The 18586-nt window shown below is 42.6% G+C and overlaps 1 protein-coding gene and 2 long non-coding RNA genes across 16 annotated transcripts in view; 2 read left to right on the forward strand and 1 right to left on the reverse strand.

Annotated features, from left to right (window-relative positions):
- The window catches only part of LOC144334733 (uncharacterized), a 30786-nt gene extending 24292 nt beyond the window's left edge, over positions 1 to 6494 (forward strand). Inside the window, exon 4 of the long non-coding RNA XR_013404896.1 lies at positions 6342 to 6494. This is a non-coding gene — a long non-coding RNA (uncharacterized LOC144334733). The remainder of the gene's footprint in view (positions 1 to 6341) is intronic.
- Positions 6495 to 9387: 2893 nt separating this feature from the next.
- The window catches only part of LOC114672820 (uncharacterized), a 37899-nt gene continuing 28700 nt past the window's right edge, over positions 9388 to 18586 (forward strand). Inside the window, exons 1-2 of the long non-coding RNA XR_013404893.1 lie at positions 9388 to 9616; positions 9800 to 9861. This is a non-coding gene — a long non-coding RNA (uncharacterized LOC114672820). The remainder of the gene's footprint in view (positions 9617 to 9799; positions 9862 to 18586) is intronic.
- The window catches only part of PRUNE2 (prune homolog 2 with BCH domain), a 292615-nt gene continuing 288029 nt past the window's right edge, over positions 14001 to 18586 (reverse strand). For all 14 annotated transcript variants that reach the window (XM_077966268.1, XM_077966265.1, XM_077966267.1 and 11 more), the window contains one exon: positions 14001 to 15451. In XM_077966268.1, coding sequence (XP_077822394.1) covers positions 15421 to 15451 — 31 coding nt within the window. In that variant the 3' untranslated portion in view covers positions 14001 to 15420. The remainder of the gene's footprint in view (positions 15452 to 18586) is intronic.

Consider the following 18586-nt stretch of genomic DNA (forward strand, 5'->3'; position numbering starts at 1 on the left):
GTGCCTGACCCAAACAATTATTTTTGAGTAGTTATTACTGTGATGTGGCCAGAGAGATAATGTTTTGCCTCTCTTTTAAGTAAAAATGATACAGGAATTTAACCTAAAAGTCTCAGACTTATGAATAGTTTCTATATATCAGAAAATCTTTATACCAATCATAACCTTAGTTAAATGTATATGTATACCTATATACCTATATGTCTATATTTCTATATCTCTATATCTATCTATCCCTTTACCTATCTATCCATCTCTGTTATTGTTTTTTTTTTTTTTGAGACGGAGTCTCGCTCTGTCGCCCAGGCTGGAGTGCAGTGGCCGGATCTCAGCTCACTGCAAGCTCCACCTCCTGGGTTCAGGCCATTCTCCTGACTGAGCCTCCCGAGTAGCTGGGACTACAGGCGCCTGCCCCCTCGCCCGGCTAGTTTTTTGTATTTTTTTTTTTTTTTAGTAGAGACGGGGTTTCACTGTGTTAGCCAGGATGGTCTCGATCTCCTGACCTCGTGATCCGCCCGTTCGGTCTCCCAAAGTGTTGGGATTACAGGCTTGAGCCACCGTGCCCGGCCCCATCTCTGTTGTTCTTAAGAAAATACCTGTATGTAATGAAGGTGTAATGAACAAGCCACTGGAGTCACTTGATTTATTAACACTGTTTTTCACTCAGAGGAGTGGAGGAGTTAGGGCAGTGTAGCTCCTCCTGGCCCCCCTCAAGCTGTCCACCTGCCCTAGCTCCTGGTTGATGGTCCTGTAAAAGCAGCCTTTAGCTGCTATTGAGTGGAGCAGGCTCAGAGAGCAAACAAAGGCTAGTGTCTGGGAAGATTAATTTATGCTTTTAATAGTCTATTCAATAATACCACAGATCTGTCACTTTATTTGTCTTTTCATATGCCTTGTGATTTTTTTGTTGAAAGCTAGATGTGATGTCCTTGGTAAAAGAAACTACTGTAAACAGGCCTTTGGTATGAGGTTTTATGTTTTTCTGGCAAGGACTTTGGCTGTGTTTGCTGTAGCTGTAGGTGTTCAAAGCTAAACTTTCATCTGATGTGCTTGTTTTTGTCTCCCTGTTGTCTTTGAGTTTCTCTAAAGGGCTCTTAAATTGTCACTTTTTTTTTTTCTTGAGACAGAATTTTGCTCTGTCTCCCAGGCTGAAGTGCAGTGGTGCGATCTCGGTGCACTGCAACCTCCACCTCCCAAGTTCAAGCGGTTCTCCTGTCTCAGCCTCCCGAGTAGCTGGGACTACAGGTGTGCACCATCATGCCCAGCTAATTTTGTTTTTAATTGTATTTTAAGTAGAGACGGGGTTTCGCCATGTTGGCCAGGCTGGTCTCGAACCCGTGACCTCAGACAATCCACCCACCTAGGCCTTCCAAAGTGCTGGCATTACAGCCGTGAGCCACTGCGCCTGGCCTTAAATATTCTGCAGAGACCCATTAAATAGTTCTAATTGTTTTCCCTGTCATTAAACGCCAGCCCTATTATTGTGGCAGAAGCGTGTGGGGAAAGGAAGTGTTCTACAGTCCTGTCAATAGGTCTCAGACTCGTAGCGAGCCTGTGCCCCTTGGCTGGCACCTTTGCCAGTGCCTCTCAGTTTTGTTTTGTTTTGTTTTTCCCTCTCAGGTGAGACAGGAAGGCTGGAGCCCACTGGAGTTGGGTATTTTCCTTCACCCAGGTCACCCTAGGCTCCAGTTTCTCTTGAGGACAGGCATTGTTATTAAAAAACAGAATGTTCTGGGCAACTTTTTAAATGGCTACTTTCCCCCACCCCCTGGGGGAATGTTTAGGGCATTTTTCTCTGATCTTAGAATGTAGTGGCACTCCTGGAGTTAAAACTCAAGAAAGTGTGGGGTTTGCTCTACACCTGCCTTCTCCCTGAATTTTTAACTCTCTCAGCCTTGTCCACGCCGAGCCTCCAGCAATTCATTAGTGGCAGTTCAGGTTTTCCCGACACACTAGTTCCTTTGGAAGTTACTGCTCCTGGGCTTCTGCTCTGGCAAGTTGTGATTCTCTCTATCTGCATGTCTGTCTCTTCAGTTTTGGGGGCAGCTGTTTGCTCTACGGCTTCAGTTCTCTGACGGATACAAGAAGAATTGTCAGTTTTCAGCTTGTTGGGTGGACCGAAGAGATGACTTCCAAGCTTCCTACACACCTGACTGGAAACCAGAAGTCTCCCCCATCATTTAATTTGACTTTTCCAAGTTGAAGTTTAGAGATATTCAGTCTCACCCGGGTGTTGTGGCTCACATTTGTAATCCCAGCACTTTGGGAGGCCGAGATAGGAAGATGACTTGAGGCCAGGAGTTTGAGATCAACCTGGGAAACATAGCGAGACTCTATCTCAAAAAACAAGGTAAGAAAGAGATATTCGGTCACCCACACGAGGCAAAAAGCCCGAACTGGAGACGTTGGGTGATGCGATGCCTGTGCTGTTGATCTTTTTCATGAAGGTGAGGCAAACACCTCAGAGACTGGCCTGGAACCTTTAGGAAGTTATTGCTGGGTACCATACCTTTGCTTACCTCCATGGTCATAATGGACCAGATTCCCATGCTCACTGGAGCAAATACAAGGCCTGTCCCAGATGGAGATGTGGAAGTGTCCCAGAGAGGTGCTTTAGCACTGCGCTTCCCTCCCCTTCTCCATCACTTGTCCATTGGCCAAACAGGAGGACTCATAAAAGTTGAAAACCTCATTGGCTGATTGATGGTGGAAAGATGAGGATATTTTTGTCTAGAAAACATCGTCAAATGCGTGGGGCCCACACTCAGGGCGACAGTGTGGTATGACCCCAGACCCTGCCATTCATCTTGTACAAAGTTGTATCTCAGCGGGTGTCATTGACATTGAATGCAACAGCAACAGCGTTCCCTGGGACTGTGCAACACAAAGCCTGACACCCTTAATGTCAGGGAAACACTGTGTATGAATAAGCTGACAATTTGGGGATGGTGACTGGCCCAGGGTCTCTCCGGAGCCCAGGTTCAACAACCACAGATTATTTTCTGGCATCAGGTGCTGTATGAGGGGCTCATATTCCTGGGGGAGCCTTAACGACAGGCTTAATTCTGAGAACTGCATCAGAATCTCCAGGTTTAGGGCAGGGTCCCATGATAGCAGGAGCTCTAGCCTTTTGTTTTTCATTATATTATTATTATTGAGATAGGGTCTCACTCTGTTGCCCAGGCTGGAGTGCAGTGGCATGATCTTGGCTCACTGCAACCTCCACCTCCAGCGTTCAGGTGATCCTTCTACCTCAGCCTCCTGAGTGGCTGGGACTACAGGCACACACCACCACAACTGGCTAATTTTTGTATTTTATGTAGAGATGAGGTTTCACCATGTTGCCCGGGCTGGTCTTGAACTCCTGAGCTGAAGCGATCCATCTGCCTTAGCCTCCCAAAGTGCCGGGATTACAGCCTTGAGCCACTGCGCCTGGCCAGGAGAGAGTTCTAACCTTTTGAAGACTTTCATCTGGAAATTCAAGTATCCCTGGAAACCTAAGCTGAAATTAACTTGTTATTTTCTTGGGGCCGCAGTTACAGGTTTGAGTTTCTTTCGGGAGGCCAAGGGGCAGTTTGAGGACTTATGGCAGCTGCATCCCCACGTCGCCTCTGAGCATCGGGCTCTGCTCCTTTCTTCTGTAGGAGGGTTTGGGCTGGTGCTGATTATCAGGCAGCTCAGGGGCATGGCCATGCTTCACCATGGCAGAGTTTGAACTGTGACAGGGGGTGGTAATTTCCTTCTGCAGGGATTTCTGTTCTATCTGCTTACACGGCTTCAAGTAATGTTCATTTGTTGCAGGATAATTTACCAAGCTATTTAGTGCTGTTTTCTACTCCCTGCCAAAAAAGATTTTCAAAAGGAGGAAAAGGTAATTGTATCCTCGTTTCCACGAAATTCTGGGCTGCCAATCTTAGAGGCCATGTATTGGTTATCTGTTGCTGCATAACAAATTATTCCAAATAAACCAAGAAATTCTTATTATCTCACAGTTTCCGTGAGTCAGGCATCAGCTGCTTAGTTGGCTCAGGTTCTCTTGTAAACCTGGACTCAAGTTTGGCTAGGGTGCCAGTCATCACAAGGAATATCTTGAGGAGGATCCATCTGCTTCCAAACTCACTCACGTGGCTTTTGGCAAGCCTCAGGTACTCTCTGGCTGTTGTCCTAAATACCAGTTCCTTGCCACGTGGGACGCTTTGTTGGGCAGCTCACAATTATGGTAGCTGGCTTCCCTCAGAGCAGTGAGGGAGGAAAAGAGACAGGGGAAACAAGGTTGAAGTCACTGTGGTTTTATAAGCTAATTCTGGGAGTGACATTTCATCACTTTCGCTGTGTTCTGTTGGTTAGAAGTGAGTCACTAGGTCCAACCCACACTCAAAGGAGGGGATTACACTAAGGCATGAATACCAGGAGGTGGAGCTCACTGAGGGTCCTCTTGACGGTTGCTATTCTGGGTTATTAATTTTTTTTTTTAAATGTGTGGTTCCCAGCCCAAAACAAAGTTGCAAGGCATCTCTTAGAAAGATCTATCTAGGCCCCCGTGCGGAAGGTGAATTCGGCAGGGTGTTTCTTGGAAGGTATGGTGTCTGGGGATTGAGTTGAAAGACAACGAGTTGCCCAAGGTTAGCAATGCTGCAAGGACTTGAGGAGCTGTGGAAGGAAATTCCACAAGCATCAGTTTCCTATCAGGAAGTATCCTGTGTGGCAGCAGGAACTTTTGATGAAGTAAACACGTTTGCTGGGGGCAATGAACATCCAACACCATGGTCTCAGGAGCTATGTAAAAGTTGCCAGATACCCTAAAGGTCAAAGAGCCTGCGGAGCCACCTGCCTTTGAATGGACCACAGGGTCTTGCACAATGAACAACTGCATAGCAAACATGATGTGCCGAAGATCAGACAACATTTTCTAGGCAATTTGTGACAGATTTCACCACTTAAAAGAGCCCCCACAGTGACTGATATTGGGAGTCTTCTAATTCTAGTAAATGGGGATATCTTCGCCTGTTTGTGCTGCTAGAACAAAATTACTACAGTGGATAATTTACAAACAATAGAAATTTATTTCTCATAGTTTGGGAGTCTGGAAAGTCCAAGATTAAGGTACTGACATTCAGTGTCCGGCGAGGGCCTTCTTGCCATGTCCTCACATGGCACAAGGCAGAAGAGCAGGAGAGCCCAGCTAGCTTTCTCCAGCACTTTATTGAGACAGGGTTCCCCAGGCTGGACTGCAGTGGTACAGTCACAACTCACTGCAGCCTCAACCTCCCAGGCTCAAGTGATCCCCCCACCCTAGCCTCCTGAGTAGCTGGGACTGCAGGCATGAGCCACTACCTCTGGCTAGTTTATAAAATTTTTTTATAGAGACAGCATCTCCCTATTGTGTCCCGGCTGGTCTCAAACCGTTGGCCTCATGCACTCTTCCTGCCTTGGCCTCCCAAAGTGCTGGGATTACAGGCATAAGCCACTGTGTTTGGTCCCTCCAGCACTTAAAAAAATAAAAATAAAAAGAGACAGGGTCCCTCTGTGTTGCCCAGGCTGGTCTTGGACTCCTGGGCTCAAGTGATCCTCCTGCCTTGGCCTCCCAAAGTGCTGTGCTGGGATTACAGGCATGAGTCATTGCACCTGGCCCCCTTTAGTATTTGTATAAGAGTTTAACCCCAGCCGCGAGGATGGAGTCCTAATGATTTAATCACCCCCTAAAAGACCCACTCTTAATACCATTACACTGGGTCTTAGGTTCTAAACACGAATTCCGGGGGGACGCCAACATTCAGACCATAGCAGGAGGTTAGAAGCATATAGAATCTAATTTAGAAAAATTCAGCATTGCATAGACATCTCTTTTATCATGGTATTATGAAGGTATATTTATTACTTACTTAATCTTTATCACTCTTCATAGTAGGTATCGCTTATTCTTTTTACAGAAGGAGGAACTGCAACCCAGAGAAGTGAATATATGTTTAATGAGCTAACACAGAAGAAGAAACCAGGGCTGGAGAACCCCCTGTATCGTGAGGGGTCATTTGGAGTCACTTTACCTGGCTTAAACCAGCAAACAAGAAAGAAGGAAATATATTGACTAATATAATAGAAAAGTCTGGAGTTAAGACTGCAATCAGGCTGCACAGTTGATTCAGGGACTCAGTTAAAGCCATCAGGATGCTGTTTCCCTCCGTTGTTCATCTCTCTTCTTCTCTGCTTCCTCATTTTCAGGCTTCTTGTGGTAGCAGGATGCCTCCCAGCAAGTTCAGACCTAAAACTTTCCAGATTCAAGTGCCCCTAAAGATGTGGTGGCTCTCGCAAAAGTCCCTGCCAAATCGTATTGTGTCTTTCAGGTTCCAGTTGGGTCACATATCCATCTCTGAGTCTGTCACTGGGAGAATGGGACGCTTTTTTGGACTAGGCCTGACTTACATACCCATCTGGGACAATAGGACTTGCTCTGGGGACAACTTCATCTGTATATGGATAGAGACTGAAGAATGGAGGTAATCTCCCCAGGAATGAGTATTGTTGAGTAGAGGTAGAGTTGATTTCCACTGGTAGAAGTGATAACTCCAAAGATGACATTTTGCTGCTCGATTGGATAGTACCCAAATTCATCTATTAAGTAATTCATTTGAACATTCCCGACGTTACATCTATTTTTGTTCTTTTGACCAGTCTTAACATCTTACTTAACATAATTAATTAATGAGTTAAGCAAATCTTTAACATGTGTTCACTTTGCATGAAAGTCATGTTTTTAACTTTCTTTTTTCTTTTTTGAGACAAGGTCTCACTTTGTTGCTCAGGCTACAGTGAAGTGGCATGATCACAGCAATCCTGACCTCCCAGGCCTCAAGTAATCCTCCTGCCTCAGCCTTCCAAGTAGCTAGAATTACAGGGGGGCTCCACCATGCCTGGCTAAGTTTTTAACTTTTTAAAAATTGTATTTCAACAATTAAGAGGAAGCTGTACTTCTTTTACTTACAACTCTCATTTTTCTTTAAGATCACCTGGACAATATTTACCTTCAGGGATATCATAGCTTTAAATGTAGCTAACATTTTAAACAACTTGCCATCCAGGTTAGCCAGACTTCTTGAAAGTGGTTCCTCCAACCCCCAGCCAAGCTGCCCTGGCAGATGCTATCTGGAATTGAGATGAGCTATTCCTTCTGATTCCTGCCCAAATTGTAGATTAGTGAGCAAAATGAATGAATGGTACTGTTTTAAGCTGCTCAGTTTTGCGGTTATTTGTAACACAACAACAAATGAATGATACAAGGAGACTTTCCTTTACACACATTTTTGTCTGAAATTTTTATAACAAACCCCTGTTACATTTAAAATTTTGTTGTTGCTGTTGTTATTATTTTTTCTGAGACAGTCTTGCTCTATTGTTGCCTAGGCTGGGGTGCAGTGGTACAATCATGGTTCACTACAATCCTGACCTCCCGGGCCCAAGCTATCCTCCTGCCTCAGCCTCTCAAGTAGCTGGGCCTACAGGTGTGTGCCACCATGCCTAGCTAATTTTTAATTTTTTTTTTTTTTTGTAGAGGCAAGGTCTCACCATCTTGCCTAGGCTGGTCTTGAACTCCTGAGCTCAAGTGATCCTCCTGCATCAGCCACCCAAAATGTTGGAATTACAGGTGTGAACCACCATGCCTGGCCTACAATTTTTGAATACATATTTTGAGGAAAAATTAAAATTAGAAACATAGCAAGAGTTTCTATATGTACTTCCTTTACTTATATCCTAAGTGATATTCAATTTCAAAGTCATTCTAGTTGTCAACAGATATTTCTTCAGCAAATACTGCTATGACAGGTATTCTTGATTTCTTAGATCATTTTTCACTGAAGAGAACAGGAAAGGTAAGGGAGGATGGAAGCTGTACCTGGACTATAAGGAAAGTAAATATTATCCAGGGCTGAATTTAGTGGTCATTTTCTTTCCTGCTTGATCAATGCTCCTTTCCTGGTATCATATTCTCCAAACTTCAGGTGAATGGATCGACCCTTTCCCTATTCTCAGTTTGGAGAAAGGGTTTTCCTGTGTTACATTTTTCATTTATGAGATATCTATTGAAGGTGGGGGATCGGAGTGAGGCTATTTTTGCTTCAGAACTCATTGGCCATTCCATGGTCCCTCAGGAGCGGCTCCACTCTGCAGTGACGGCTGGCTGCTTCTGGAGCTGGTCTTTCTCGGGCCCTACCATGCCCTCCACACCTCACCTGTGTTCCCCGCTGAGAGCCTGCTTAGGCTTCAAGGCCAACTCAGATGCCCTAACTGGGAATCTGTTGATCTTGCCTGGCATTTAATTCCACTTCTTTTTGAAAACTAATTTTCCTTTGCAGAAACACAACTCCCCTACTTCAGTCACTATGGCTTGGTTGGGGCTGATTCCCTTCTCTCTCTCCAAGGGTAAAGATATGACCCAGGCCCAACTAAGCCTGCATAATCCACCCCTTTCGTTGCAGTGGTTGGCTCATAGACAAGCAACTAACTTGGTCCAGTGAAATGCAGCCCCGGGTCTTCTGCTGGGATTAATGGGAAGGAGATGACCCTTTCCAATAGGTTGAATCCCAGTATGTGTGATTTCAAAGACAATGAGATAGTACAGAAATGGTCTCATCAGCTTGGGGAAGTGAGCATTTACCACACCCCTCCTCAGAGATTGGAGGGGGCACAGAGAAATGATAGTGGGAGTTTGTAGTCTGAGATTGAAACCAGGCTTTGAATAATCTGAAGAATTGTGCTAGTTGAAGTCATGGAGAAACAGCAGAAAAGGCTCCATCTGAACATCGAGAAACACCTTCCCTAACAGGTAAAACAGAGGAGCTCAAAGAGGAACTTGTAGAAGGCACCAGGTGTGTGGTGGGCACAGTTTCCAGGTAGACTCCAATCATCCCTATCTCTTGATAGTTACACCCTGTGTCCTAGTCTCCTTTTCAGTGTGGCTAGAGCTAGTGACTGACTTCTTTTAAATTTTTACTTTTTGGAGATAGCGTCTTGCTCTGTCACCCAGGTTGGAGTGCAGTGGGGCAATCATGGCTCACTGCAGCCTTGACCTCCCAGGCTCAAGAGATCCTCCTACCTCAGCCTCCTGAGTAGCTGAGACCGCAGGCAAGTGCCATCTCGCCTGGCTAATTTTTATATTTTTTGTGGAGACAGGGTCTTTCCATGTTGCCCAGGCTGGTTTCAAGTTCCTGAGCTCAAACTATCCACCTGCCTCAGCCTCCCAAAGTGCTGAGATTATAGGCATGAGCCACTGTGCCGGTGACTTACCTCTAACCAACAGAATAGAGCAACAGTGAGAGGATGTCAATTCTGTGGTAGGTTGCAAAAACTTGTAAGTTCCTAGCAGTCTTTCTCATTGGTTTCAATATAAAAAAGCTTCTGTGCTGGAGGGACCCATGAGGCAAAGAACTGAGAGCAGCCTTTAGATAACAGCCAGCAAGGAATGAGGTGCTCAGTCCAGCAACCACAGAGAAACTGAATCCTGCTGATGATCATGAGGTTAAGCGTGGAAGCAGATTCTGTCCCAGATGGACTTTGATTGTGTCTTGTTAGAGACTCCTTGATTGCACCTGTGAGAGGCCCTGAAGCGGAGGACCCAGCTAAGGTATGTCTGGATTTCTCACTCACAGAAACTGAGATTATAAATGTGTGTTGTTTTAAGCCACTAAGTTTTGGAATACAGTCGATCTTCATTATTCACAGATTTTGCACTTGCAAATTTGCCTACTTGCTAAAATTTATTTGTATCCCTAAAATCAATACTCAAAACTTCCACATTCATTTACAGGTATGTGCAGAGCAGTGAAAAATTTGGCCTGAGATACACGTTCCCTGCTGAGGTCGCACAAGGTGAGGCTCTGTCTTCTTGTTTCCGCTCTCAGCAACAAGTATCCTTTTCACAGTCTATGTAGTTTCCTGTATTTGTGTTTTTGTTTTTTGCATTGTTGGGCTTTTTGTTGATTTCACTGTTTAAAATGGCCCCCAAGCTAGTGATGAGGGGCTATTTGGTATTCCTAAATGCAAGAAGGCTGTGAGGTGCCTTATGGAGAAAACACCTGTTGCAGAAGCTTCATTCAGGCGTGAGTTATATTCAGGTTGTTGGCTGTGAATTCAGTGTTATCAAGTGAAAAATATACATTAAATAAGAAATCTTTAAACTGAAAAACACATAGAACAAACTTATGTATTGACCGGTTACCCCAGGAGTGACGGATCAGTATTCACTAACTCAGTGTTCTTGGTGACTTTATAGGACATAACTACTGTGGAAAATGAGAATCAACTGTAATTTGTTAATACAGCAATAGATATTGAATACAGTGGGAAAGCAATGTAATTCAGCTCACTGGTCTAAGGAGGAAGTTTCACTAGGGAAGCATGATCCAGTGTTAAGGGCTACAGGTCCCTCACTATAGGTAAGGCTAGAGAGATCATGGGTAGCAGTTACTGGTGTCTAACATCTAAGTATCATTGGAATGGTTATATATCGAGAAGAAATAATTTTGCCTAAGAGAGTTCTTTTGAATGGATGTGAATGAAACTATCTAGGAAAATCAGTCTCGTGAGGCAATCTGCTTGCTCCATAAAGCCCACAGCTGTTTGAGGATGGATGTGTCAAAAGGCACCAGCTCTGAATTAAAAGCTCCATGACTGCATAGGATGATGCAACCCGGGGCGGGCTTCGGGCACTCTGCAGCACACGGACACAGCCAGCACGGGGACACGGCACACACAGGGGAAGCCCGTAGAAGGGAATGGCTCCTTGGGGACCCACAGTGCCCAAACACAGCTTTTCTGTAATCTATGACTGAAAGTCTTGGCTTCAATGACTGAAGGCTTACGTTGTCATCACTTTATTTTTAACTTCAGCTTATGAAAGACCCCTTATGATTTTGATTTTTAATTAGGCCCCCAACTTTATCCCTGAACTCCATGCCCTACCCTTACTCAAATGAGTGTGTTAAGTCCTTAAATACACATGGATTTTGGATAATACGTAGTTTTGTGTGTGTATGTTTAAGTTATGTAAGTGGCACTATGCTATAAACATGGAGTTTGTTCTTTTTCCACTCTACCCTATGATTTAAGTGTTGCTTTATGAACACATAGTTTGTTGCTTCTCACAGCTGTGGTATACCATAGGGTGTATTCAGCACGATTTACCCAGCCCTGTCCCTAGCGCTGGACACCTAGCCCGCCTCCAGTTTCCACCACCATAGTTAGGTACGAGAGCAGAATGAATGTAGCAGTACCTCTTGTAGTTGAATATCCTTCCTTTGCCTGCAATTACTTGTCAGCCTGTTCTTCTGCTTCATCCCTTTCTTGGGTAGAGGACAATATCTACCATCACTCATTTTTAGATCATGAGAACATGCAACATCTCACTTTTTGTAGAGCAATTTCTCCTTTGACTAGTCCAACAATTTTCTCAGGGGTACACATGTGTTTATTAAGTTAAAAAAATAGCACAGTGGTGGCCGGGTGCGGTGGCTCATGCTTGTAGTCCCAGCACTTTGGGAGGCCGAGGCAGGTGGATCACCTGAGGTCGGGAGTTCAAGACCAGCCTGATCAACATGGAGAAACCCTGTCTCTACTAAAAACACAAAATTAGCCGGGGTGGTGGCACACGCCTGTAATCCCAGCTACTCGGGAGGCTGAGGCAGGAGAATCGCTTGAACCCGGGAGGCGGAGTTTGCAGTGAGCCGAGATTACGCCATTGCACTCCAGCCCGGGCAAAAAGAGCGAAACTCTGTCTAAAAAAAAAAAAAAAAAAAAGCACAGTGGTGATTCTCAACTCTGGTTTTGCCTAAAGGTTGTGAAAATGGGGGGGAAAACCCCAACTAAAAATAAAATGATATTTAATACATTTTAATTTAAAAATAAATATATGCCATAAAAAGGCAAGGAGCAGAGAGAGGAAAAGACAAAAATCAAGTAACCATGAAACATGGAGATGTTTCCAAAGTAAGAAATCACTTATCCAAAGAGTAAACAACACAGTTTGAAAGCTTGGCGTATTGAACTCTGAGATAGGAAAGGCAAAAATGAAGAAAGAATAAAGTTTGGGTGTCCAGAAAAGCCAAAATGTACACCGTTCTCCAGTACCAAGTGCCAAGCTAGACTGATGTCCAGATAAAATTGCTGCAAAGTGAAACCAGAGAAAGATTCTTGCTGATTGAAAGAAAGAAAACCATAACATGCAGAATCAATTTTTATTTCTGAATTATACAGCAAGGCTATATAGATATATTATGTCATTACAGATTTTATATTAATCTACAACAGGGAGAATTTATTTACCAAAACAAAGTCTAATAGATACTTTATTCTGAGCAACCCAATACATGATAGAAAAACCTTTAGATATATAAAAGATTAATTTGTGCACATCTAAATGTTTCTAAGGGAACAAACTACTGAGGCATTGTGACAAGATGAGAGTTGCAAACATAGTACCATAACTGAATATTTAAAATTATATCTGAACAAAGGCTAGGAGTAGTGACTTCCTCACACACCTCGGAGAATGCCTTAGAGAGTAACCCCACAGAACATTGTACGGTTTCAACAGAAGCTTCAGGATTTTCTTCCACACTGAGCTACTGCCCTCAAACAAATTTTCTCACTCCTTGACAGTATCTTCTGTGCAGATTTCTGTTCTCTTAATCAAGGAGCTTTGAGAAACAATGCTTTTGCCCCAGTGACCCCTTGGTTCCCTTAAACTACAGATCCATAGGGGAAATGCAAAGCAGTTCCCAGAAGTCAGAACCAAAGCAAGAATGCTCAGAATGCAAGAGCTAGAGAGCTGAATCCTGTGAATGTTTACCTCTGTCTACCTATCTGCTTAGGGATCATTTTTCTAGGATTCATCTAGGATTCTATTTACTTGGGGTGAATTTACATGGTAGCTTTTCTCTAGCACATGCAATTAAATTGTCTTTTTAAGATAATAAAATAGCAGATACCTAAATATCAGAGTGGTTTTGCAGACCACAGAACAGCTGCAACAAGATCATTGGGATAAATGCCCACAATTTTCATATAGGAAGATGAGGCTTCAAACAGCATACCACCTGAGTAGTTTTCCATAGATGAGCTGGACAAGTTAAATATATATATATATATATATATATATATATATATATATATATATATATGGTGAGATTGTCGCTGTGTCTGTTTGGCTATAACAGGAGCCCTCTATGAACAGCTCTACGCCCTCAGGTTTGCACCACTACACTGAACACTGGATTCTTCATTACTTCCTGTGACAGGGTGACCATGCAATTCATTTTACAAAATGGGATGCTACTGAGTGAAAGTAGCAGATAGGTGAACAAACAGGAATATTGGGTAACTGTGTTTATGTCAACACTGTGTTCTGGGAGAGGCGTAATTTGGGCTATCAAAAGTGGAGAAGGGGCTATGGGAGAGGGTGGGCTGTAGGGTTTTTCTGTCCAACAAGCCAGGTGTTATGAGGGAGGAGATCCAATAGAACATACAATTCAACAAGATACTCGCTTTTGTATCTCAATCAAGAGGAGAAAAGAGAAAATGATGGAGGCTTATGGAGGAAAGAGGGCCGACCTGTGTGTGTGGGAGCACATGCAGGAGGACAGGAGGAGACAGACATGAAGCAATGAGGTCAGAGAAACTCAGTCACCTGTGCAATGACGTCTACTTCAAAGCAGTTACAGGCTCCTTCTACCAAGAGCTCCAAGTATCCTGGACAGCTCTCCCTAGTGAATTTTCCACCAAGAGACTAGGGGGGAGCCCCTCTCTCCCCTTCATTTTCATTTCTGCCAGCTTCTTTGTAATAGGAGACACTGGAGACTAAGAATGGTTCCCAGAGTGAGGTGCGGACTTCAGCCAACACCTGTAAATACTAAAGAGGTGCTTCTAAGAAGGCTTCATTTTTGACAATTGCAACCTAAGCAGTGATTTTGTGGCTAGGGCTCCTCATCTTTTTCAGCAGGCTATTTCTTCTATTTTACTGTCTGTGGATGTCAAAACATTTATTTTTGACAAAAATAAATTAGTTTGCAGCCTCATTTGTCCGTTCTGTTAGGGAAACTAAATACAAATTGGGGTGGACTAGGAAAGGATGCGTTTGCTAGAGCAGGGGTCAGCAAACTTTTTCTGTAAACATACTCAACGTTTTAGGCATTGTGGGACATACGGTCTGTTGAACTGCTCAGCTCTGCAGTTGTAGTGTGAAAGTAGCTGTAGACAGCACAAAAACAAGTTTGTGTGGCTGTGTTTCAGTAACACTTTATTTATGGGTACTAACATTTGAATAATTTTCATGTGTCATGAAGTATTCAAAAAATTTTTTTTCCAACCCAAAATATAAAAGCCATTCTGAGCTTGCAGTGGTGAGCTAGAGTTAGCTGTGGTTTGCCACCCCACCCCGCTAGAGGCCTACAGACTTGAAATCTTGTCGGCATTTTACAGGGCATATGAAGACTATAAAGGAAATATTTTGTACATGAAAGTACATATTTAATTTAATATACTCATATTTAATTTTAAGCCTGTGATCAGATTATAGTGTTTTAAAGCAGATCACTTTTTATAATGCATGCGAGAGAAGAATTCATGGATAACTGAATGCTACCAAATGATTTTTGAGTAGGCCACCTTGCACTTGAGCTCTTGGCACTTATAAGGTAACATCTTGAGCTGAGTTTATGGCTTGAAGCTCAGAGAGCTACCAAACTTGCAACGCTCATTCTTAAATTTCGCAATGTGGAGGTCACCAACATTCATCAGAAAAATGATCTGTTAAAAGACCAATTTACATAAAATGTAATGACCAATCTGACAACTAAAATAAAGTTGATGTGGATTAGAAAGCCCGGCTTCCCTTTGAGAAGTTAAAGGAGATTCTGGTAAACAAGAACAAAGTGGGCACTTAGCTGATGATGGTTTTATACCTTGTGTGGTTTATGGCTGTCCTAGTCAGGCTTAGGATTTTAAAGGTGGAGTCGCACAGGGGTAACTTTCCTGGGAGGAGTTGAGCCCTGTGTCCTTTAAACCTAATGCAATCACCAAAGGGTAATCCAGCTAATCTATGGAAACAAATCCACTAATATTTACAGTGGATTAAAGGTATCTTACTGGTAAACACCTGGGTAAGGGACAAAATATCACCGCACTGTGTCAACGAAGTATTGAAATGGAAGGTCGTACTTTCTTGCTAAGGCTCAACTAAAATCTTTGAGGCACATAATTGGCAAAATAGGAAAGTACACACAATTTCACAAAATACGTTAAGAGTAAACAAACTTTCTTCCTATTTTTCCCCTTAGAAATTTAGAATGGCACATCAGCCCTGTCTCTTTCAGGTAGATAAGTTTCAACAGAACCATGAACCAGAAAAGCATCCTCTTCTTCCAGCGTGGCCAACTAGGGCTTTTCTTTCAGCTTCAAGTCAATACTGTGAAGAAAAGAAAAAGAGAGAGAAACATGGAACCCAAATGAGAAACATTTAGTAATGATTTGGGTAGCACTGTGTTTGCTTTTTTCCTCAAAGGACATACTGAAAATATTTTAAGTCATGCAAGTTTCTTATAATAGAAAAATCTGGTAAAACCCAATCCTCCTCTTGTCAGGCTTTTCTCCAACTTGTGAAATCTGTTTAGTTTTACAAAATTGTTTCTGGAAGCATTTTACACCTTTTCAGAATGATCTAGGGAGGTAAAAAAACTCATGTAAAGGCTCATTCCCAAAGTCAATTAAGATAAGGAGCATTAGTGTATTCTGGAAATCATGCCATTTTATTTATTTTTAATAAATCACCTTTCCTTGTGAAGCAAACAAATGTTCTGCCTCAAGTAAGTAATGTCTGACAAGCACTAAATAGTAAGAAATGGTAAACAATAAAATAACACCAAACATTTTCTAGGAGCCAAAGGATTTGACTGAAAGAGGTTAGCCTACCTTACTGAGATGGATGTTTATAACTAAAGAAAAGCTTGTTTTTCAGAAGGTCAAATGGGTTCCCAAATATCTGAGGAGTAAGCCTAAAACTTACTTGAATCACATGTTTTTCTTCTGCCTCTTAGTGAACATAGCACAACTTCCTACCGCATCCACGCAAGAGGAAGAAAACCAAAAGCCAGTAAATAGAGGAAGAATTTCAGTTGTGATAAAAGAGAAATTATTAGTTTGAAATGGGTGATTTGGCACTTATCTGTGGATTTTGCTTATCTCTGCCCCTGAGCCATAAGCTTACATGTTGCAAAGGTTACTGTGCTTTACTTGTGGAATTTGCAGCAGCTGAGCAGTGTTCATTCTAGAAGTTTTGCAGATAAAGCCACTGGTAATTCACACTGCCTGCCCATCCAGTTTACAGTAGTAAAGTATCTTTCCTTTGAAATATAGTCAGCAATTCCATCGCTTATTAGCAGTGGCGACTTGGCCAAGTCACCTACCTTCTCTAAGTTCCCATTTCTGTATCTGTAAAATGGAACAGTCATACCTCATAGCTTGCTAAAGAATAAGTCTAAGGCATTTTCAATTGTACATAGTGAACATATCATAATGTCTGTTATGACTAGCCGCAATAGTACCTCAGTGGTTTTTGTTGTTGTTGTTTTGTATTTTTTGTTTTTTTTGAGACGGAGTCTTGCTCTGTCAGCAGGCTGGAGTTCAGTGGTATGATCTTGGCTTACTACAACCTCCGCCTCCTGGGTTCAAGCAATTCTCCTGCCTCAGCCTCCTGAGTGCTGGGACTACAGGTGGACGCCACCAAACCCAGCTAATTTTTTGTAGTTTTAGTGACACGGGGTTTCACCATGTTGGCCAGGATGATCTCGATCTCTTGACCTCATGATTCGCCTGCCTCGGCCTCCCAGAGTGCTGGGATTACAGGCGTGAGCCAATGCGCCTGGCCCTCAGTGTTTTTTTTAAATGGGAAAATAGCTCATTGCTTTATTAGCCTACTTGCAACAATCGTGTTTCCTTTAGGAAGCCAAATCATTATGAATATTTCTAGTTTTTAGGCCCTCTGACTTGTTTTCTTACCTGCAGAGTTTACTTTAGAGGTATCCTCTTTTTATCCACTGTGACCCTGAGATCTTTTTCTTACACACCTTTACTAAACAGGTCATTTTAAAAAAGTCTTGTTTTTGCTTTTAAAATGTCCTTCCTGTTCCCAGAAATCTGTAGTAAGTTTGATTTGGTGACCGGAAATTTGATTCTTTCTCTCACGGTGTTGGTTGACTTTCTCCCATAGACCAAGAGAATATTTACTCAACCAAAATTTGAGGCACATTGTCTAAAAACTGCGAGAGTGAGTCAGAATATTTGAAACAGTCTTGGAAGCTTAAAAGAACATGGTCACCTCGTTTCACCATCAGGCCCCTGAGCTAACACTTACACCAGGATGCCCATCTCGATTATTTCTCGTACTGACTTTTTTGTAAATCTTCTAGGATTTAATTCATCCCTTCAGCTTTTGTTAACCCAAAAGCTAAAAGACTGGAACCTGTTTACCCAGTTTATGAAATGAAATAGTCAAAAGTGAACGATTTTCTTATAAGTAAATACAGGAAACCACTTGGAAGGTTAATATTTGAGAGAACAGCAATGTTGTGGAGTTAACAAAGCTGTTAACAATGATGCCAATTTAAGCTTCCTCAAATAGAGCCACCCTTGATCATGGTACTTTAAACAAATATATAAAAATATAAAAAGGCATGTTGCAAGTTTTGGAACATGAAGGAATTCATAAAATCCAAACCTAAAAGGGAAGGAGACAAGCACCCAGGGCTATTTAAAAATAAATAAAGAAATAAAAAGTATCCTTTTTGGGAAAAAAATACTTTTAATCAGAATTGAATATTCTTAATCTTTGGGCAAATGGGCTTAGTTTTCTATAGGCAACTTTTTTCCTGAGACAGAGCAACCTTCTGATAATTTTACAATAGGCCATTTTTGTGTCTAACATGTATTAAATGAGGTTCCTTACAAACTGTCTGACAATATTGTTTAATGATGAATAAAAACATTTGCATTTTATGTAAGAAGAAGAAAATCGGCATAACCTTCTCTTCTGTCTCTGAGAAAAATGAGAGACCACTATGGTAACAGCACACACTCCATCTTATTCTTGGACTGATCGAGCCCACTGGAAGAACCCTTGCCCATTCTGCAGTGTATTCGTTCAACACTAGCTCTGGAAGGTGTAAAATGCTTCCACACAGAACGCTCCTCTGTCCTTGATGGCCTACAGTGTAAAGGAGCCAGAAGTAAATGAAGCCCTCATTCTAATACCAAAGAAAGCCAGAAGTCCAGGACTGGAAGTCAGAAAAAAAAAAAACAAAACAAAATTCTTGGCTACTCTTGACCCTTATCCCAATCTCATCATCCACACTGTGATCATGTGCCTCTTAAGGGCTCAGGAAAGAGAGGGCTGAAGAAAGGGAAGCCTTGAGAAGAATGTGTTCTTCTAAAAAGTGGGAAGTAACAATAACAATTTGTAGTATCCCTCCCTCCTCCATGCCCGGCCCTGGAATGAACCCAGACAGGAAGCAACGCTTGCCCTCTTCCCAACCAAAACAGCCCTACA

Source organism: Macaca mulatta, chromosome 15 (genome assembly GCF_049350105.2).
Source record: "Macaca mulatta isolate MMU2019108-1 chromosome 15, T2T-MMU8v2.0, whole genome shotgun sequence".
Lineage (NCBI taxonomy): Eukaryota > Metazoa > Chordata > Mammalia > Primates > Cercopithecidae > Macaca > Macaca mulatta.